The sequence below is a fragment of the Chaetura pelagica genome, unplaced genomic scaffold, assembly GCF_000747805.2.
Source record: "Chaetura pelagica isolate M959 unplaced genomic scaffold, ChaPel_1.0 scaffold115, whole genome shotgun sequence".
NCBI classification, from domain to species: Eukaryota; Metazoa; Chordata; class Aves; order Apodiformes; family Apodidae; genus Chaetura; species Chaetura pelagica.
Window position 1 is genome coordinate 1734890 of NW_009953761.1, and position 23459 is coordinate 1758348.

The 23459-nt window shown below is 40.1% G+C and overlaps 1 protein-coding gene across 1 annotated transcript in view; it reads left to right on the forward strand.

The window, feature by feature from the left end:
* The window catches only part of ENOX1 (ecto-NOX disulfide-thiol exchanger 1), a 146989-nt gene that overhangs the window by 95761 nt on the left and 27769 nt on the right, over nucleotides 1–23459 (forward strand). The window contains exons 9-10 of the mRNA XM_010000871.1: nucleotides 8821–9005; nucleotides 23115–23222. Coding sequence (XP_009999173.1) covers nucleotides 8821–9005; nucleotides 23115–23222 — 293 coding nt within the window. The remainder of the gene's footprint in view (nucleotides 1–8820; nucleotides 9006–23114; nucleotides 23223–23459) is intronic.

Genomic DNA, 23459 nt, shown 5'->3' on the forward strand with positions numbered 1-23459 from the left:
TCTTTCCCTCTTCCTCTTCCTTCTCCTCTCCTCTGCTCTCCTCTTCTCCTCCTCTACTTCTCTTTTTTCTTTTCTTTTCTTTTTTTTTTGGCAGCTTCCTTCCATTTGCTAATTGTTTGCCAGCAAGTTTTATGTGAATACGAAGCCTGAAGATAATTATCTTGAGTACAGAATTTGAACATCTGCTATCATCCTGAATGTAACTGGCATAATGAGCTTCTCTGCATTGAACATAGGCTGCATGGTGAGGAAAAGACATAGAAGCAACTGCACCTGAATAAAGCAGGTTTTGTAAATTAATAAATCTCCCTCCCAGTGTGTGGGCCCTAACTCCCACTAACATTTATGACAATAACCCTTCCACATATAGGATAATTAGTGCCCTTAGAATTTAAATTTTCAGGTACTGAGACATTCACAGTAAGTGTGCCTAACATTATTAAAAAAATGTGGAAATTGCTTTATTGTTTGGTAACATTATGTCTGAAGGGGGAAAGAAAAAATTGTTCATGGCTTGGTTAACTTGTGATTGCCCCAAACCAGTTTTTATACCATTCTAATTCTGTTTTCAGACTTTATGCAGGCTAGTTAGCTAGCTGCTTTCAAGCTTTCCCAAAGGATTTCTTTTAAAAAGCCAAGTGACATAGGCTATTTTAGTGGAAACATGGAAGAACAATGGAAGAGGCATTTATTTAAAAATGCAGTATAGGAATAATGTTGCTTATGTCTGCTAATATCAGACATTTCTATGCACCCATTGTTGACATCCAAGCACTATTTATGCTGGTGATCAGGTATTTAGTAACTGTCCATAAAGAAAAGGAAGCTTCCTCTAGGAACTTGAGGCAGTGGATCAAAACCACTTTAGGTATCAGAGAACTCAGGAGCCTTACATTGTTGTAAAGTGGTCTGGAAGATGCTTCAAAGTGACCAAGTTGTAGCTTAGTCTTAGCCTTCCAGAAAGCTTCTTGGAGAAACCATCCAAGAGTTGCTATCCAAAATGCCTTTGAACTGTACACAGAGCAGTTATAACTAAAACTTTTTTTCAGAGTTTCAGTTTATATGGTAGAGTATATAAAAGTCAGGTGTGAGTCAAGTGGATCTATACCTGGACAGCTGTAGTTAGTAACACCCTCAACTCATTCTGCCAGGAGCTGACAGCTAGTGGAAAACACAGAGAGAGGGTCAGCTTTGACAGTTCATGGCAGAGACATAGGTTAAAGCTTCTCTAGTTGCTCAGTGTGGCCCCCCAGCTCAGAGGCCATCCAGCTTCTCATCTGCAATGAGGGCTGTGTCTTCCTCCTCAACGCCTCACAGATCTCCTGCAAACCTGACCTTCCCACCCACTTCAAGGCATGTGTCACTCACTGGCATCGTGTCACACACTCCCTGCCACTGAGTGACCACAATGGGATCCTCAAACTGTAGCATAATTATTATTTTTTTCCTTTGGGCTGGAACACTAAGTAGAGCCTTATAGCGTAAAAGTGAATGAGGCCCCAGTGGTCCCATCTAGTCTATGAAACTGAAAAGTTTTTTCCTCCAAGGCAGCACCAGTTTCAGCTCCCCACTTTTCTGACACATGCCAGCATACACACATGCACAAAATCTTTTTTTGTTCCACCCAGAATCGGATCTCTGCCTTTATTCTGTCAAAGTTCATACCCAAACCGTGTGGCCTCATGTTTGAATTCCAGAAGTTCCTTTTCTTTGGCCCTTGCTTGAGCCCTTTCTCAGATAACACACAACTTGTCTCCTAAGACCATCCATGCCTAACTTCTGCTAAAACCATCTTCCTTACAAATGACAAATGCCATTATTGTATAACTTACTCTGTTTTCTACAGCATCAAGACATACCTCATGCCCTTCCAGGTCCTCCAGAAATGTTTTTTCCTTGCTGGTTTTCCCCTCCTTGCACTGCTTCACAGTTCATCTATTTGAAAAACAAGCACGCTAGCGAAAGGCCAAGGATAACTTTTATTGCTTGTATTTATAGTTGTGAATTTTGTGTCCTTCTTTCTCTCCTCTCACATTTGTTCAGTCCCTCAAGCTGAAAATTCTTTGAAGGAGTAGCTGTGTTTGGAAGATGGCTTTTTTTATTTTTTTTTTTTTTTTTTTTTTGGGCATTTTTTACAATGACATCACCTTTCCAGGCTGTCCATTGTTCTAACTTTGCCACATGACCAACATGTTCAATCAAACTGGCTGGATGATGACAATTCTGGTTAATCTAGTGCACTTGCATTTCAGGGCACTGAAACTGTCTGACAAGTCAAACCAATTGTGTTGTAAATGCTCTGCAATGGGAGTGATGCAAAAAATTACCATAATAACAGCCATAATTTTGACAGGTTTTGATGCTCTTCTTGTTGATGTTATCAAAAGGAGCATTAGATCATTTTAAACCTTATTTTCAAGTCAAGAAATTAGGATAATGGCATTAGTAGAACTCATACGCAGGAAGCTTTGGGAATATGCTCTTAGCCTGCTTTAATCCATTTCACTGCATCAATACACTGGCTATAATTCCAAAACCCCGAGAAATTCTTCTAAAGAGGCTAGAAGCAAAGGTCTGAAGATAGACAAACAAGCACAGATGTCAGTTTCAGGATCTATTTCCATACAATACAGAGGAATCTATAGGGGAAAAAAAAAATCTACAGAAAAAGTTTATTCCCTTGAATTTACAAAAGTTTTCTGTTACCGTTGTTAGTGTTTGCTCTGTTATTTTTCAGTTGCTATTTCCAGACTGCCTCAGACTCCTGAGATAAGCTACTGCCTGTGCATTTGAACTCCGAGTGTCCCCAGTATGTGAAGTAGCAGTCTGCCATTACAGAATCACAGAATTGTTGTGGTTGGAAAGGACCTCTGAGATCACCAGTCCAACCATCAACACAAAAAAACCCACAAGAACCCAACAGACACAACCATACACACTCCACCAGAAAACATCCACAAACAAACAAAGAAACAAGCAAAGAAGCAAACAAAAAAACACACCCAAAAAAACAACAAACCAAAACAAAAAACCCCAACCAAACCAACCAAAACAATAAAACAAAAAAATCCCAAACAAATACACAAAAAACCACCAACCTATCACCTCAGCCATTAGGGCATGCCCTGAAGTGCCACATCTTACATGTTTCTTGAATACCTCCAAGGTTGGTAACTCAACCACCTCTCTGGGCAGGTGGTTCCTGTACCTGACCCCTCCTTCCACAAAGAAATTCTTCCTAATATCCAATCTGAACCTTCCCTGCTGCAACTTCAGCCCACTTCCTCTCATCCTGTCATTATTTACTTGGGAGAACAGGCCAACACCCACCTCCCTAAAACCTCCTTTCAGGCAGCTGTAGAGAGCAATAAGGTCTCTCCTCACCCTCCTCATCTCCAAACTGAACAATCCCAGTTCTCTCAGCCTCTCCTCACAGGACTTGTTCTCCAGACCCTTCACCAGCTGGGTAGCTCTTTGGACATACTCGAGCACTTCAGTGTCCTTCTGAGGCTCCAGTGAGAGGCCCAGAACTGAACACAGTACTCATTAATGTTAACCATAATGTCATTAGGTCATCACATAATAAACAAAAAAACACAGGCCAAGTGTGAATACATTAATAAAGCTGGCAGAAAATTTCAATTTCTCCCTAGTTTCCTCAATAAACAGATACTTTCAGAGATGTGGGGTGTTCACTTTGTCTCCTGGCCATTATGACATCATGTCATAGTCACAAAATGCTACCACTACACAGTATCACCTGGGAAGACTTGCTCTGTGGTGACTTCAGTGGGCATTATTATGCATTAGGTTAAATGTAATCACAGAGTAGCAGCTCAAATTAAAAGGTAGAGATGAAGACTAATGAAAGCACACTCCTAATTATCTAAAATAGATGCCCTAGAAAAATAAGGGCTATTGACTATTTTTTCTGAGACACCAGTCAATTAATATATCCTTAGACTTCAGAGGATTTCTGATAAGTCAGTCAAAAAAAGTGTCTCTTTTTCCAAGTCTAGCCTGGGTCTACTACATGGAGTCTATTTTGCCACTGAGGCTGCTGTCAAATTGTGTATTTGCAATTCTTTTGCCTCAGCCCAAGGAAATCACACCAACCTCTTAGGTGGCCTCCAAACAATCAAGGTGAAGGTTTCCCCCACTTGTGTATGTCTAGTCTTTCTCCAGCCATTTCTCTGAGACTGGCAAGTATCACTGAGGGATGCAACATCCCAGTGAAAATGCTTCAAGGCATATATTGAGCTGCCTTGTAGCTGTTTTTGTTTAGGTAGGAACATTTTCATCTGCTTGCATCACAGGCAGAAATTTGAGACTCTTGTTGGAGTTTTCTTTTGATCTGTCTTCTGTGTATATTGTTTTTCTGTAAATGTTTTTGGAAATCATTGTCTTTTTATTCTAAGGTGCTTTTTTGCATGACTAAGAGAGGGATTCTGTAGATGACTATCTCAATTACTGAGCTTAAAATGGCATGAGAAGTTGCACTGAGATGAGCTAACATTTTTTTAACCAAAAAATATGTTTGTTAGCTTTAGAAGTTAAGTCACAGCAAAAATGTAAGTAAAAATTTGAAAAATTCTAATGTGTTAAAATGCAGATTCCCTTTCCCCAAAAATCTTCTCTGATTTTAATTTAGTATTCGGCAAAGTGCCTTTTAAAAATAATATATAATTTATAATTTATGATTTATATATGAGTATTATAAATGGAACACAATTCAAATTTTATTATAATTAATTTTTTAATATACTAGGTATTTTGTTTGGGATCAAAAGGGACATTGATCTGAATCCAGAATCCAATTCACTAAAAATATAAACATTTAAAAATTATAGTTATGTTGGGTCAACATAAAGAATGTTTCTGATTCGGTTTAAAACAGTTACCCAGCACTGAATGAGCTGGCACCCCTGGGGCTCACCAGATGTCTTTCTTTGTCTTATTCTCTTTTTCTGCTAACCACTCCGTTCACACACTCCAGGAATCAGCTACTTGTAGCTATAAATTAACCAGCAAAATAACTATGTGTATTTTATGCCATATCATTTGTGGAGTCTTATCTATAATTAATTCATTTAAAAGCTTGTGACAACTTACTATTCTGTTACACTGCTGCTATTTGTGTTACAGCCTCCTTATTTAGGGACACATTTCTCCTGACTTGGACTTTACCTTTAATTTCTTGCTATGAATGGCTGGGAAGATCACCAGAGTGTATAATAATGTTGATAAGAAACTCTACACCTCTGGGAATCCTGCCTAATATCAGAAACTTGTCTCTGCTCTATTCTTACTCTCTCACCTTAAGTTGTTTGGGATTTTTCCATTTTGTATTGAAATAGATGTAACCTCTTCCAAATACAGCCTTTGCCTTTCAGTGTCTGCAATCTAGAACAGGGCACTTGGCCTTGAATGGGAATTCTTGGTAGTACTGTAATGTAACTACTGTTACATTGTTATATAGGTTTTAACGCAGTATACAAACAATAGTTTTAAAATAAAAACATAAAGTAACAGCATAAAATAGTGACATTCAGAGGTGCAACTGAACTTTTAGCAGAGAAAAAGCAGTATTGTATTTCTAAAGGAAAAATGGGTGGTTACCTTCACTTGAATGTGTCTTGTTTCATTTGGGTGAGGTATTTTTAGGTTCATCATCTACAGGTTACCTACTTTTGCAGGATGCCATAGCCCTTTCGATTTCCCCTAATTTGCTGTTTCTGTACCAGACTTCTCATCCTGTCCCTAGCCTCACTCAATAGCCTGAACTCACCCAGGAGGAAAAGAGAAGTTCCTTAACTAAGTTGTAGTGTGGCCCTGCAAGTAAACAGCAGCAGCTTTTCCCAGTCGGGGAGCCTGACCCTTGGGAGAGTGTGGGTCTTAACCCACATTTTACTGGGGTTCGTCATTAGCAAGTATTTAAGCCTTATGCCCTCTGCTTTGCTTACGCAGCAGCTTTGTAATTTTTTTGAGAGCTGGATTAGGTGATGGACAGCAGATGAATTACTGCTTCCAATCTACTATAAAAACTTGAGTATCATAGAATCATACCATAGAATTGTAGAATGGTTTGGGTTGGAAAACACCCTAAAGATAACTTAGTTCCAACCCCCTGCATGGGCAGGGACACCCCCCACTAGGTTAGATTGCTCCAAGCCCCATCCAACCTGGTCTTGAACACCTCCAGGGATGAGGCATCCACAGCTTCCCTGGGCAACTTGTGCCAGTGTCTCACCACCCACACAGTAAAGAATTTCTTCCAAATGTCTCACCTAAATCTACACTCTTCCAGTTTAAAGCCATTAACCTTTGTGCTATTACAACATGCCCTTGTGAAAAGTCCCTCCCCAGCTTTCCTGTTGCTCCTTCAGGTACTGAAAGGCTGCTAACAGATCTCCTCAGAGTCTTTTCCTCTCCAGGCTGAACCCCAACTCTCTCAGCCTGTCTTCTTAGGAGAGGTGCTCCAGCCCTCTGATCATCTTCATGGCCCTCCTCTGGTCTCACTCCAAGAGCTCTATGTCCTTCCCATGTTGGAGACTCCAGAACTAGACACAGTACTCCAGGTGGGGTCTCATGAGAGTGGAGTAGAGGAGGCAAACCGCCTCCCTTGACCTGCTGGCCATGCTTGTTTTGATGCAGTCCAGGACACAGTCAGATTTCTGGGCCACAAGCCCACATTGCCAGCTCATGTGAACAAAATCCTTGATGGAGTGTGCCCACGATGTTCTCCTTTCATGCTTTCAGAGAGCAGAAGGACAGCTTCTGGCTGGAATTAAGTATTTCATTTAAACTTGTTTGTTTATTTGTTTGGTTTTTTTTTTGTTTTAATTGACAGAGAATTTATATGATACATGCCAGAGCATTGGAAATGTTCAAGATCAGTTTGGATGGGGCTTTGAACAACCTGGTCTAGTGACAGATGTCTCTGCTTACGACAGGGGGGTTGGACTAAATGATCTCTAAAGGCCCTTTCTAGCCTAAACCATTTAACCATTGAATTGTAACTTGAGTATTTGTTAGACTGAAGGTTTTATTTGCTTGGCTTTTGTTTGGTTGGTTGGTTTTTCGTTTAGCATAGCTTGATGGCTCTTAAAACAAAACAAAACAAAAAAAAGGTTTCATCCTCTTATTTTGCCCATTGGACTCATCATTGCAATTTCTTGAGGGTAAATTTTGTCATGGAAGAATGATTACATGCTTTTCAGAACAATTTAATTTGATGTAACAATACTGTAACTGTTGCTAAGTCTTCCAGAGATATACTGTGGCATATCAAAACTAAGTGTAATAACCAATCCATGTCTGTATTTGAATAGTAGCTAACTATAGGGGTTTTTTGGATATGGCATTTGTACTATTTTAAAATAATACAGATTATGTGAGGAAAAAAATGTTGATTTGCCTTACCAAAGATAAAACATTTTTATTGGTAATGAAATATTGTGTCATTCTGTCTAAGTGCTGATATAATTTTGTCAAAAGTGTTGAATCATGTTATTGTGGGCAACAGGGGACTCTTTATCTGCAGAAGGCCTAATCAAGGGAGGCCTAGCATTTAATGAAGTTAATATACGATTTCCCATAATTTGAACTTTAACCATATTGCTATTATAGGTGGGCAAGAAAGAATTCTGTGATACCAAGCCTGAAATAATTTAATCAGGAATGTAAATAAGTGATGTGCTTCAGTTACCAAATGTCGATAGAATTGGCTATGGTGGATTGTTGTTTTTTAATTACAGCTGTGCTCCAATGTTGTTGTGTTACCAGGTTCCAAGAAGGAAAATAGTATAGTATGGTAGTTTGTGATGCTAAATGACCACGGCTACTGCCAAGTATAAATATTATCAGGAGTAGGTTCTTCTATAGGATGGTAACCACATCCCTAAAGTAATGAATGCCATGCTTCCCTATGTGTATTTATGTTTGGATAATTTATTTAAATAATGTTCCTAGTGCATGTTTTATAGCCTTCTGCCTTTTGCTACACCGATTTTAGCTTATTTTGCAGACTGTGCAAGTCATTTGGCAAATGTAATTTCCATCCCTGCATGCTAATCGATTTCTTTGCAAACACCTGCTATCAGTTATGATAATAAAAATGCCATTCTAAATTGAAAAGGGGCCAAATGGAGCTTCCTAAGGAAATGACTTAAGTGTCTTTCAATGCCTTTAATGTGGTAATCTTCTTGTAGTGCCAACACTTTTTTTTGAGCATTTGCATTTTATGTAATTTTACTCTATTACATCATTTTTCTACCTAAATGGCTCCTCATAACCCTTGCTACAAAGTTGTTCATAGCAAGATGGGAGAGGAATTTCTGTATTTCCTCTCTTATGGGATTAAGTCCAGCAACTTTACATAGTAAGAATTCCTTAACACAGATCTGATTGGAAAGTCTGGCTGCTACACTAGTAGTATAAATGCTTTAGTATAAATTCTAAATGGTTGTATCAGTTCCTGTTACATCACTGGGAAGATGTTGCAGAGTTGGTGGGTGCTTTGCCCTTGGACTGCATGCCAGCTTCTTCCTTAAAGACAAGCCTAAATTTAGCAGCCAGATTGCAAGTCGCATTTGAGTTATCCAGAGTCACTTTATGCCTCCTTCCACCCCAGGAAATAACCTCCCAGCAACAGTCTTTGCCAAAACCTAATAATTTTCAGCTCTGCTGGGTCTTGTCTCAACTCTGAAATGTCTCACTGGCTTTCATCTCTATTGTCATCTCCCCTGACAATGTCTTCTGCATTATTTGTAAGGAAACAATAAATGTTACTGATTTGTTCACGTTTTAATTTTCTTCTAGCTCTTGCTGCCCAAGCGTATGCGCTAAAGGAAGAGAACGACAGTCTTCGATGGCAGCTGGATGCTTACAGGAATGAAGTGGAGCTCCTGAAACAGGAGAAAGGACAGCTCTTTCGAACAGAAGAAAGCCTTACGAAGGACCAGCAGCTGCAGTTCCTGCAGCAGACTATGCAAGGCATGCAGCAGGTATTATTGCCATGGAAGAAAAGCATAGGTCTTCTTTTTTAGGACAGTGGTACCAAGGGGGCTGTGCTGTACTCAAGGCTATTAGCCATGAAAACCCTGAATCCTTTTGAGAGTAAAAGTCTTAGGGAATTCAGGTGAGGGAAAGGGGAAGAGGAATTTGGGACATAATTAGGGATAGTAATTTTAGGAATTAATAAACTGTAAACCCATTGATCATTCAGCAAACTCCTTATGCTTGGCTATTTATGAACAAATTATTTTTATAATCCCCTGTTGCTCTCCTCACTTAATCCAGTTGGACTTAATTCTGCACAAAAGTTCAAGAGAATTTGTCCAGTGTAGCATAGCCAGTAGTGCCTTAATTTGCATTCATCTGCATCTTTAGATGCATCTCCACTTCTTGGCTTTGTCTTTTTTTTCTGCTGACTCTTGAAGATGACCAAGATGTCTCCAGCTTGTCCAGACTACCCTCCTGCTAATTTATAAGATAGGAACATCAACGTTGTCTCCTGAGCTTTTATCATTTATGCTGACCCAAGGATGCAACCTTTCCATCCAGGCAATTTTTAAGTGGTTTAGTGCCGCAACAAAACTTTTCCTCTGACATCAATCAGACAGAAGCCACAATGTGGTCCTGCAGACGGGGAATCAGTTTATTTTACCCATTCTTTCTGATTTGTCAATGTGCTCCTGACATTGTGCAGGACAAGTCCTGGCAAGCACATCCAGACTGCTCCCACTGCTTTGTCTGACATGTCTACTACCATATAAGCACCCCTCATCATTCAACGTGCATGGAAATAACCTCTTTCCTGCCCAGGCACTTGCATTCAGCTGCTGTATGACAGAGCATGAGGGCGATGGCTCACTGCCACACTGGATTGGGCTCCCATCTAGCATGGAGCTTCTCAAGAAGTCACTGCAGAGTGACATCTTTAATTTTTCTTCATTCATCTGTGCCTTGAAGCAACTGTGTCACTCCCGATTATTAGATTCCAGAAGAGGACAAGTTGTACCCTCTTCTGGATTGTACTAAGCTGGTTTTTAATGACAAAAGCCAGGAGACACTCGTTTACATAAGAGCTGCTTTATTAGGTTAGGAATTGCATTGCTATCACAGTACCCATCAAAACCAACAAGTCTGCAAATCCCACCTAACACCAAATAAGAGAGCACAAGACAAGTCCACACATGTTTATACAAACATAAACTTTAAGCCTGCTGAGTTTTACAAGATAAGGGTGATTTAAGGCATAGTGGAATAAAATATTTGAAAAATAGAAAATAAGTCATTTATAAGTCAGGAACAAAATCCTTCCTGAATTTAGGAATAAAGTCATTAATCAGAAATACTTGAGGTTTCAGTATACTTTAAATATGTTTGAGGTCTAGTCACAGTCTTATCCTTACACAAACGAATACTTTAATACCACTGGTTTCTTTAAACTTAACTGCATATATGAAGATTGTTCTAAATTTCAACCTGGTGCTAATTCTCCACTAAAACTGGTGAAAAGTGGGCACAAAAAAATTACTAAATCAAAATGCTAGAGCCCTAATGTTCGTTCTGCATTATTATAATTTTCTACCTGGGGTCTGGATGAAGGATAATCAAGTCTGTGGAATATAAATAGATTTCTGTTTTAACTTCAAGCAACTGTTAATAATGCAAGTCAATAACAGAGAATGACTTACTTATCTCTCTCTTCAGCTAGCAGTGGACACCATAGTCTGTATTCCTTTGAGAGTATCTATGTTCGTGACAATTTTGCTGTGAGGATCTGAATTTTTCTAGTTTGCAATCTCAGGGTCAGACGTACTAACTCCCAATGGGATATAATTAGAGATGGCCCAAGGAGCTGGAGAAGACATGCATATAATCCAGTCTGACAATATGCTGAGGAGTGCAGCAAGACAGAAGTATGGGAGGTAGAGTTCAGAATATTTGGTAAGAAATTATCAGTCAATTAAGCAGCTGGATAATGGTTTTGGATTTCAGTTATTAGCCATAGTCATGACATCCTATAACCTTTGTGCTTTTCATGCAGTTCATGCATGATAATTTAGAAATAAGCCTTTAATTTAGGTAGACTTGGTTTTGCCTCAGCTTATTTTTTAAGAGTTGAGAGATGACCACCTTAGCTGAAATCCATCAGTATTCCAGTTGCTCAGCATCTATGGAAATCAGTCTCTCTATGAAATATTTAACATATAGCCAGGACTTGAGTGTAATACTTTAACAAGAATAGCTGTACTTCTTTTTATCATTTTGTATATCTTAAAAATTAATTTCAGACCAGGTAAACTGAATGCCATTGAAGTCCTGTACCCTACAAATATGTCAGCATTTAAAAAATGTATTCCTCCTCATTCTTTCCTTTTCGTCTTCCCCTGCTTCTTCATACACCTCTCCTTCTTCTAACTTTGAAAACTGGAGAGCAAGTGATCTGAGGTGCAGCCTGAAAAGCAGATTTACATGAGAAAAAGTAGATGCATTTTCAGAATCAGGAAATGTTTTTATAAACATATTTGGTGCCAAACAATAGCAAGTAGCACAAAATCAGTATATTTTTAATGTAATTCTGTCATCTGGACATTTTTCAGGATTCTTTCCCACATTTGCAGGGCTAATGAAATTAATGATTGGTTTCTCTTTCATCACTCCTACTGACCCAAAGTAGCATCAGCAAAATCAAACAGATGTTTGCTTATGAAGTGTGCCTTATGGGCAGCAGTAGCAACCTGCTTATTTAGTGCATCTAAAAAAGGAAATCCTTTGGACTATTGACCTTGAACTCGCCATGTTTTTAGTCAACTTTCTCCATAAAACTGTGTCACGGTTTAATTTCATACCCACTGTGAAATCTCAAACAAATGGAAATAATGTCTTGTATCCATGGTAACAGATGAGATACACTTTGCCTGATTTTGAGATGGAAATTGAATTAACTTGTCACTGCTGCATAGGTGGTATTGCCTTCAATTTATTTCTATATGACTAGATACCAAGTAGATCACTTTTCGAATGGCTCTGTTTTTCCAGCAGTGTTTTGTGTTCTCTAACAAAGTGTGTGATCACAACGAAGAATGCTTTAGTTGTAGCTATTTTTACAATACTTCACAGCACAGCTGTAAGAGTTTTTAGAATCTTGTGTCTCAGTTTGAAATGTTTTACCAGATACAAGCCTATACTTAATGCAGAAAATATCACCTAGTAGTGTTGCTTAATGCTTGCCATTAGAGGACTCAGTATTCAGTGGGTATATAATTTCTCCAAATTTTAACCATTTGGACATGTGGAGCAGCAAGCACAATTCTTTTGAAAAAATTCTCAGCAAAATATTTCAGCTGTTCCAAGAATAAAGTGTGAAAACTCTTATTTGCTTGTTTCCTGCCCGCCAAAGAAAATTCTTGAGGAAATGCACTTCCCACCTTCAAGCTTTGAAACAGGGATTCAGTTTGACAGTGAGTTGCTGTTGAATTAATGACGTGGTTTCCATATCCTTTATAAAATCTGCCTGAAATTGAGAACATTGCGAGCCTTTGAAAAATGCCAGTTTGCAACATAGAAGGTGGCACTCATTAGCATGTGTCCAAGTAAATTTTAGATTTTCACTGGTCATTCAGTGCTGTTCATGAACCACTTCCATAGTACAGCCATCATTGCAATGTTTTACTCCTCAAGTTAGTCCTAAGTCTACAGAGCACACCTGTAGCATGGCTATATAACTGAACCAGTTAGTTTCCCCTTTTTGTCAGGCTTAATTGGCCAAGGTATGGGCCCTGCTTGCATTGCTGTGTTGATTCCTGAACTGGTTCATTTGCCAATAGTCTGGTAATTCTGCAGAGTACTTCACTGCGTCTTGTAAATGTATGGTAACGTTCTTTCCTCTACACAACTCCCTGTTTGCAATGGCCTGAATTACACTCCTGCAGGCAAGGGTGTCATCCAGAAATTCCCATGTAAACCATGCTTCCGCCTTCTGCCTGGAACAACCCAGTTGGACATCAGAAAGAAGTTTTCACATTGAGAGCAGTCAGACACTGGAATAATTTCCCCAGGGAAGTATTGAATTCCCCAGCACTGGACACTTAAGCCTCAGCTTGACAAGGTGATGGGCCATCTTATCGAAACCATGTTCCTACCTAGAAAGGTTGGACCAGATGATCCTTGGGGTCCCTTCCAAGCTGGCATTCTGTGGTTCTATGTTTTCTCCAGGAAATGTACACAAGAGTCTGCAGTTCTGCTATTGCAAATGCCGGGATGTATCTGGGACATTTAAGAGGCCTTGGCTCCCTAAAGGGACCCATTCATTAGCTGAGCTTGGGTTCATACTCCTAACATACAGTGACACCCAAGTTCTCCTTTATTGGCAGAGATGCCTTAAAACCTAGGCATGGGGCTACTGCAAGACCAGGCAATGAGCCTGGTGCCCCTCCTAAAGGCAGTACTCATGGGGGGAAAGGAAGAACAGTAGGAACAGCCGTGGGTAGTAGGCACTGACAGAAAGGCTGATAGCTGCTGTGGGTGCCACCGACCCTGTTAGCTTAGATGCCAGGAGACTGAATATATTCTGGCTCTGTTGATGACTCACATGCCTGATGTAGTGTGATGAAAGTGTTTATCTTCTTTTTCCCCAAAAAATGTAAATTTCACTCAAATGGCAATGTAGATTGTGAACCTGGGTGCTCAGAAGCCAGAAATTGCCAGAATTACTGCTTGTGTGTTTTGCTTCGTCCGCCTCAGAGACCCTACCCTGTTTGCTGCAACAGAGAGTACGTAGTTAATCATTGCCTACCCAATACCTTCCTGTCCTTTCTGTTCAATATGCAACTCAAGCTCTTACTGCAAAGGCCACATTGCTCCTGACATTTCCTACATACTGCTTTTGCAGTTTACTAATTATTTAGGTTGCAAAATAAATAGCACATGCATCTGAACCTTATACACCTTGTTTTAAAGGCCTCTGATGAAAGCCAGATGACTAGCCATCATTACAGGCTTTCAGTGTTCGTGCAAGGAAGGACAGTCTTTTCTGTGGTATACCTCACTGGTGTGGTTGGGAGAGTGAGAAGACCTGCTGGAGTGTATCACAGCTTCCTCCTTACACTCACTGCTCTCTTAGTGGAGGATGGCCAGGGTACATATTTGGTGATGAGGGCTACAGGGTGTACACAGGTTCCACAGTACTTGTTTATGTGAGATGGCACAAAAATCATCTCTGTGATTTTTAGGCAAAATCATACACCTCCAATGTATAGTAACCACTCTGAGTAGAAAAGCCAGAGGTAGCTAGTGTTGGCCTCACTGTGTTGCCTTTGAAATGAGTTGGATTTCTACCATTCCCAGCCACAGGAGCAGACTTACATTTTCAGATGTCCTCACTGGGTTAGCAGAATTCTTATTCTACAGTCACAGATGGCATTGCCTAGGTCTTTCCTCCCCTATCCTGTATGAAAAGTAGTTTTTTATCATACATGTAATGGAAGAACGGACTATTCCCATAGTCCAATCTCCCTTTCAGTGGGCACAGGAAAGAAAAGCATGTTTCTGTCCAGGAGATTTCAACAGCTAGTGAGATAGGACATCGTGAGACTTCTTTCCACATCAGTTGTCTAACCAATCAACCACCTATTAAATTCCAATAAACCTCAGCTGGTATTTAGGCCTGCAGCTCTCAGATCCTTTGCGGAAGTTGTTAACTGTCACAGCCATTCCTTTCTCTCACATACAAGCTTCCTGAAATGTCAGAAGTCACAGACACATATGCTGTTTGCTGAAAACTGCCAAATCTGGTGCCTTGTGAGTGCCATGACCATTATAATAACCATTTACCTTGAAATAGACAGGTTATAGTAGCAGTTTAGCTCTGAAATTAACATCATTGTTGAATAGATGGAGCATGTTACAGCCATATTTATTAATATAGCCTTAATGCAGAGGAAATTTGTAGTCTTTTTTTATCCACCTACCTTTAGCTTGCTAAACATCTGTTCAGCAAATAACCCACACAATGTACTCACGCACGGCTGGAAACTGATTTTTCTCCAAATGCAGTATTAAGAAGAAGAGTAAATAAAAGAGATAAAAACATTAACTCCCATATTTGCATTTTACCTGCTGAATAAACAGACCAGAATTATTGAGTTGGAATTTTTTTTTTATTACTACTCTTGCAATATGAATTCCAGTTAGATCCTTCTGTTTTCCTATGAAAGTGGCACTAGAGTAGTAATGACAATGTTGATCAACACTGGCAATTTTATAGGGAATGGATACAAGAGAAGTGGGAGGGACTGGATGTTCACTTCCAGGCCTGTCTCTGGTTGATATTGGAAACTGGGCAAGCAATATGTCTGCTCACTGTACAGATAGAAATTTTCCCTTAAGTATTATCTTTGTTCCCTTGTGCTTTTCAGGGCTCTGTACAGTACTGTCCATGTTCAAACTTCCAGAAAATACATATTCTTTCTGATTACATGTAAAGAAAAAAAAATAAAATAAAAAGAGCAACTGGCAATTAAGCAGAGAAACCAAATGGGTCCTCCTTTGTTTTTAACAATCTTTCCTTATTGAAAGTAGTGTTTAATTTGCTACTTCTGCCACCACCACTTCAACAATATTGAGGGAAGGGTAAATGAGGGCCCATAGATGCTTTATGCACCATATTCTTGATAGCATTTCCAGTGATAAGGTAGTGGAGGGTAGCATCTTCTTGCCTGCTACCACTGGTAAAGCTAAACTAAGAGTGGCAGCAAGAACAAACAGTTGGAGACAAATATTTGAGTGCACACATTTTATTTAAAATATGAAAGAAATCAGCTAATATCTTAATTAACATACTTGAGTAGTCTAGGGGTAGTGAAGGACAGATCTCATAAATTTTACAGTCCAATTCTTACATGAATTCTTTAAAAGATCCTAAATACTAGCATTGGCTTGCTGATTACATAGTTTCCAAATGTGTTTGATGGTATCATTACTAGGAAGTCTGCTTCCACTACTAGGAATTGTGCTTCAATGGGAATTATACTGTGTAAATTGATTCTCATCCCTAATATCATTCTTCTAATTTAAATGTGTCGAGTCTTCTTATTTTCCTTCAGAATAAATAAAATAATTCTTCTTGAATAGGAAATAAAAATTTAAAAAATCTAATTTGTTTTGTTGAGGGGGAGAATGCTGTATCATGCTCATGGGAAGGTATCCCTGCCCATGCAGGGGGACTGGAACTAGATAATCTTTAAGGTCCCTTCCAACTAAAACCATTCTATGATTCTACAATTTGCAGTCCCATGAAACAAGAGATGGGATCATATCGTTCAAGTGCCATTGCCTCAGCCCTTATCCAAGAAAAGCCTGACTCCATCTTCTCTGTAGCCTCTCATAAAGCAGTTTCACTGTGTCCAGCTCTCTGTTTTCTCATCTGGCATATTTCTCGGGTTCAGTTATCTTTGCTCCTTCTCTGAATACTGTAAAGCTGTAGGAGCTCTGCAGTCAATCTAATAGCAGGGGCAGGGGAGCGTGGCAAACATCTCCCTAAGGAAACAGTTGGGAAGAATTCTTCAGTAGTGCCACCATATGTGCTTGCCCATCAGGTGTGTGTCCATCTCCCCAGCCTCTTCTGAGGTGGTTAATCTGTGGAGCTAACATGTTCAGCATGGTTTTTTCCTCCGGCCAGAGTGCCATGAAAACTCATTTTGCAGGTGGATGCCCAACAAGAAGAGGCTGGGCTGTTGATCCACAGGCAGCTCTTCACCAGCCCAGGGCAGCAGGATCAGGGCTTGAGCTCTTTTTCCATTGCAAACCCCATGATCCATCCAAATGACACCACCCGCATAGTTCCTGTGACACTCTGAGAAGTGGCAGGGGTGAGAAACACTGTGTTATTACACTGTGTTTCTTTTTACTCCTTTAAAAAAATCCACAATCATACCCTTTATTTTAGCTGTGCTTTGTCATGCATTAGGATGGCATGGATGTTGCCCTTACTGCTGCAACATGGCTAACTTCCTTGAGGGCTCATTTCTGAAGCTTCTTTGACTTGTCTTTCACATTCTCGTTTCCTTGGTGATTTGTCTGGCCTCATCAGCGTCTTGTTACTAGTGCATATTTGCTCAGCTGGGAAGTCACTTTCTCATTATTCAAGCCTGCCATGTGCTGGCCATTTGTGATATGAAATCTTGTCTGTCTTACAAAGAAAGAAAAACATTACAGGCTGTCTGTGGAAGTACTGGGAGAGGGATTTGTATTTTTATTTTGCAATTGGTTGTATGCTTGAGATTTCATTTTGATTATTTCTTTTCTTTTCTGTCTACCTAAGGAGGATTCTGAAAAGAAATTTTTACCATCCTTCCCTTCTGCATTTGTGAACAGCTTCTAAGAATTCTGAAGCACTTATTTTCCTTGGTGATTTTTGTTCTTTTCCCTTTGGCAAAATCAAACTTGCTTTTTCTCTATAAAATAAAGTTAGAAAAGACACATGAAGGTTTTACTTGGCGAAAAAACCAAAACATCACCTCAGAAATTGCTAGCTTAGGTGTTTTAATTTTTAGTTGAACACTACAGTCCTTTCAATGCCTGTGATTTCATAATTTTTAGATCTCTGATTCTTATGTAGGTTTAGGGGAAAGGGCTGTACTCTGGCACAAGTAAGAACTACCTCCCAGGGTTACAGTTCAGTGTGCAAGCATTCAAGGATTTCACTGGGACTGAAAAACGTAGCCTTAGCTGGGATGTGGCCTGCCTATTTGAGGCCTTTTTTTTTTTTTTTTCCCCTTCATTTTAGGCACCTAGTGAATCCTATATCCCAGTTTTTCTGTACAGGCATTTTTCCTTATAAATTAAATGCTGCCCTCAAACATTATATGGGTAGGAGAAGTCAGTTTGCCTGAGTTCACAAGGTGTCTAAGGTGTCCATTCAATGGAGTTGGCTCAGTCAGGCTGTGAAAGACCGTCCTTCTTTGACTGATCCACTAATTTCAGAAGAGTTTGCCACAGAACTGTTCTGGGCACTCTGCTACTACTCCAGAAACAGGAGAGTCTGTGCCTCCTTCCTATGGCTGAAAAGGCTGGATTGACCAAAACTGCCTGCACAACCTGTGATGGAAGTCAGCGCTTCCACCTCAGAGGTGTTACTTTGTCTGCTCTTCTTTCCTTTCTTTAAGGTCTTTTGTAACCTTTTCATACTTCGTTTCAACCAGTTGTAGAGAAAACAATAACCAAAATAGCAGGGACAAGACCATTCAGCAGTGCATCTGCTAAACTAGTGGCAAATGCTGGTTTTTCATTATTCTGTCAGCCTTACACTATCTTGAGCACAGCCTCAGGCCCTGTGGTCTCTTCTGATCTGTCTCCCTTTTCTTAGCATGCCAAGTTGATGGTTTCATGCTGGAAACCATGCTTTCCTTCTGAGACCCTTCTCTGCCCTGCTAGGCTCAGTGTGTGTCTGCACTTCTGGATATGTCCATAATTTATATTTAAATGTACAGATGTAACGGTGCCTTTTGGGCAGGAATAAAGACCTGTGGGCAGGGAGAAGGAGAGGAAAGAGGAGTATTTCATGGCAGCCCAGCAGTACACAACAGCAAGCTATTACTTTCCCTTTAGGGTTTCTCAATATATTTCAAGGCACTGTGTGTTGTTTGGTCGTTAGCATTCTTGGCCACACTGGCAGCACATTGTACACAGTCTGAGTAATTCAGCTGGCTTCAATAATGCCATCTATATTTAATGTTTTGGAAGCTGTGAAGATTGGTTAAAGATGGTAATTTTCTGTCTGCACTTTTGAGTTCTAAGCAATATGGGCAGTACTGAACTGTCTCTGACAGAGATTTAGCATTGGAGGTGGGAATGTGTGAAAAAAAGCAAACCTTAAAATAAAACACATGCACCCTTCCCCCCCATGTAAAGAAATTAGCTACCTGCTTATGTACAGGGAAGATTTAGGCCCCAGGAATGAAGGAAATTTAACACTGGAGAGTGGTACTTACCTTTTTATAGAGAGCAGGCACTGGAAGCAAGGAATCTGTCTTGCTCTTTTTTGTGGTTTTTTTTTTGTTTGTTTTTTGGTTTTTTTTGTCTAATCTCTAGTTAATCTCTGAAGAGACAACCTGTAACCTAATTCTTTTTCCTTTCCTGTCTGCTGTCTGGAAAGGCCAGTAAGAGGATATCGGTGATGTCTACCGGTTTGATTTGAATGTGCTACATGGCTTCATGTCTTACAATCAACCTGAAAGCCATGGTGACAAGTGGTTTTGGTTGCATGCAGACCAGACTGGTGCTGGTGGAGGTGTAGGCTGTGAAGATGTCTTTCACCAGCATTCTCAGAGCTGTGATTCTGGCCCAGGTAAAAGACCCTTGCATAACTTGCAGGGGACCCTCAGAGACCCAAAGAATTTCACACTGAGGACCACTGGAAAACAATGGAAGAACGAGCTAGGTATTTCCTGGCTGTGTGACCAAGAAGTCATTATCTTGCCGGAGGAACTGGGAAACTACTGTCTGAATGCCACAAAGTTGAGGACACCAGGGTTTAAAGGAAATGGCCAGAGAGATGAGAGAAGCTTGAAGGAAGGGACCCTTTGATAGCTGTGCTGGCAGTAGCTGTGAGACAAGCCAGCAGGATATATCGGGTGGGAAACAGGGTAGCAAATGCTGTGCAGTTGATTGGGCACAAGGGAAAGCTCTGGCAGAAGTGCTGGATGAGATAGTAAAGTAGGTGGAACAGTGTAAGACAGCACAAACATCAAAACCAAGAACAATTTTTAAATATTAATTGATAATGATGTATACTTGCAAGCAATGTGAAAAGCAGAAGAAATATCTATAGGATCAAGTTTTAATAACCACACTTATGTGAAAAAATAATGTTGAATAATTAAATACCATCATCTTGACATCATTCATTACAGTCTTCATGGAGATGCTGTCTTTTAATAAGCAGGCACAATTGCAGTTCCTGTTATGAAACTTACCTCATTCCAGCCAGTGTAAGATCCTCTTTCCATGTGCTTCTAATTTTGCCAAACATCACGTGTTTGTGCTGAACTTTTTCAAGATGTTTGCCTGTCTTAGTTTGACACTTTTTTTTTTTTTTTTCAGTCAAAACTATTTCTTCATTTTCCAACATGAGACTAGAAGGGAGAGAAATGTTGTTTGGCAGCTCCAGCTCCCTGTTACCACTTCCTGGTGGCAGCATCAACCACTCAGGAAAAAGAAATCTCATAATCTGATCCATGTAAAATGAGTGGGTTCTGCAGCTTTTAGAAATAAATATGAGGGAGACAAAAAGAAAGAAGGCTAAACCTCCAGGGGATGGTGACAAGGTTCACACAATTCTGACATCTTTGGGGCTTGGATGGTAAGGTCAGAGTTCATAGAATCCTAGGGGTTGGAAGGGACCTCAAAAGATCATCTAGTCCAAAAGTTCTGTGAATGTAAAACCTTATGCTTGAGTGGGAATATGGTACCTTAGTTACACATAATTTTTTTTTCCACCCCTGTGCAAATAAGACTCATTTGATATCTTTGTCTATGCAGATAAGGTAACCCTGCAGTAGTTGACAGCATAACTGCTGAAATGTTTTATCTTAAATCAGGTGCTTTGCAGCTCATAATACAACCAGAATGCACACTGTCTTACCCCAGAGAAACTGAGCATGTTGGATGTTTTCCTGGGATTCCTGTTCCCGGCTGCTCCAGAGCCAAGTGCAAAGATGCAGAGCAGGGAGCATCTCTCTTACGCTCTCTGAGAGTGCCTTCCACACCACTTCCTCCCATGCTTGGACAGTTTTGTAAAAATTGCCTCAAACATGAAATGAAAAAAGTCAGGATCAAAGGGAGAGAGATATAATTAGACTAAATCACAGTGGGAGATTGCAGTGGGAGATGTGAAAATGAAGCAGTGGAAGTTTGTGAGCTGATCTGTGGTATGTAAAACTGGGCCATGGAAAAGTCATGGAGGTTGGCAGGATAAAGAAGAAGATTTCAGTTCTAGAAGAACAAGTTCTCTCTATAAATGAAACTTGGTATTCCTCCCTTTGAATCATCAGAGGCTGGCCACACTGGTGTGACAGGACTGCTTGGAGAAGACTGAGTTGGAGGGCGTAAAGACTCTTTTCTCTTAACAACCCTTACCAGGTTCAAGTGTGTAAGGTCCAGGGTTCCTGATGGTTGGACTTTATGATCTTGAAGGTCTTTTCCAAGCTTAATGATTCTATGATTCCAATGGGCTTGCCACTGGGGAGGAGAGGAAATTTCACCAACCTGCTTATAAAATCTCAGGTGTCTCAGCTAGTGATCCTTGCGCGGGCTTTACTGCCACTCTAGTGTCTTCTATGCTCTGCTTCTGTCCAAGGATTTGAGTCCCTTCTTTCTAAATTACAGACATTTGCTAGAGCTGTCCTAGGTGAAGCTTAATGACTTGTAGTAACAGGAGGGAGGTTACATGAGTTAGCCAAATGGTTCCTTGTGGGCTAAAAGTTATGAAAAATCTGGAAAGCTATAACTGTGCTAAGGATTTGTGTGGACATCTGTATGTGACACATGACAATATACACAAATTCAGCTTATCTTCTGCAAATGCAGGGAGTTGTACCCAACAGGCAAGATGAACACAGGCCTTAGATGGCAATCTCTCCCTGGTCAGGAAATGCCAAAGTAGTGCTTTCCACAGAAAAGTTGTTTGGGCAAAAGCCTCAGGGAAACAGATCTTGCTATTTCATGCAAAATCTTGACATTTGCAGTGCTATTGTGCTGTACTAGACTGAATACACATACCTGAATAACCCTTGAAGGCTTGAAGAGAGCAGTCCAGGCAGTGAGATCCATCACAAAGCTAACCCAGCTGGACTGTAGTTTGTGAGGTATAATCAGACATATACCCATATGTGTTCTTACTTCAGCAGCTGAATTAATCCATCATATTGGTGGTCGCTTAAATCAGAAATACATTACTAATAACTCCATCAGTCCCAGAAATGCCATGTTTCCATGCAGCTCTGAAAACAATACTGGACCTCCCTTGAATCCTGCGACTACTAGTGCAGTGGAACAAGGGCAGGGAGTATTTCTAGCCTTGCTGTTTGTAACTAACCCAGATGCTGAACGAGTGCAATGTGAGTCAGAGTTACCAGTCCTAACTAAGTACTAAACTAAGCTTTAGATGCTTTGATACATAGTTAGATCAGTAACTTAAGTTAGTAAAGCAGTTCAGTATTCAAGTTGTCCTTACAAAGGAGTGTGCTTACAAGCAATACGTTGCCCCAGCAAATCATAGTTTCCTTTCTTGATCACTAAGGAAAAGCACAATAAACTCCTTTTTAATCTCCTCTTTGTCTCTTCTTGCTCTTCAGCAGTGTCTAATATTGATCCAATCCATACAAAAATATTATTTCAGAATTAACTAAACCTACTGTCCTGCTTTTGGCAGTCAAAATAAAAGTTAACCAAGACCAAGCGATGTCCCTGCATCCCAGAACTCCCTTCATAAAAATAGGTTTTGGTCATAGTTTTTTTGTTTTGACAGTTCAGAACAGCAGCCTCCCTGGCTGATATATTGATTGTAGGGCGTCAGTCTTCCTGATCTAATAAAATATCACAGCACAAGGGAATAAGAGGAAAGCTTTTGCTTTCTTGGCAACTCACCACGAAAGCTTTCCAGAATATTGCTTTGCATAGAATGAAAATGGCCGGGGGCCAATGACTAATTATATTAAAGGGCTGAGCTTTTAAATTATTTATGTACCATAGTGTTTACCCTAGTGTTATTAAAATAACTGCATATACTTCTGCAAATAAGCTATTGGTTCAGATGAGTGTGACAGTCTCTCTGTGGGTGATGTACTATAGCAGGAGTTTCTACTTTAATGGAACAAATAGCTGAAGACACATTAAAAGATGCATTATTCGGGGAGCACTGCTGCAGAAGGAGATGCAGATGAAAATAATTTACCTCTAGTCCATTTAGACACAGCAGATTATGCAACAATAATAAATGTAAGAGCAGACTGCAAAGCATTGCGTGAAATGAGGATTTATCAAACTGAGGATTTTAAACTGCTTTGGATCTAGACAATGCTAACCAGAAACTTCTTTTGTTTGTGCAGCAATTGCTGAGCATACAGGAAGAATTAAATAACAAAAAATCTGAGCTGGAGCAAGCCAAGGAAGAGCAAACACATACACAAGCAATGCTTAAAGTCCTGCAGGAACAGGTGAGTGTTTCTGGTGGGAGAAAAATGCTGGTTTAGGCATGCTAAGGGGATGGAGGACTCATGGTTTCACCTCCAAAGTCCGTAGAAGTCTGGCCAAAGAACAGGCTGTTGAGCAAGACATAACCTTATGTGGCCTGTGTGTCTGCTCTGATTAGCATTTGTGAACACAGCTGAGGCTAACACAGCGTTTGAGAAAACAGAGTGAGAAGGGACCTTTATTTTATATGATCCAATATT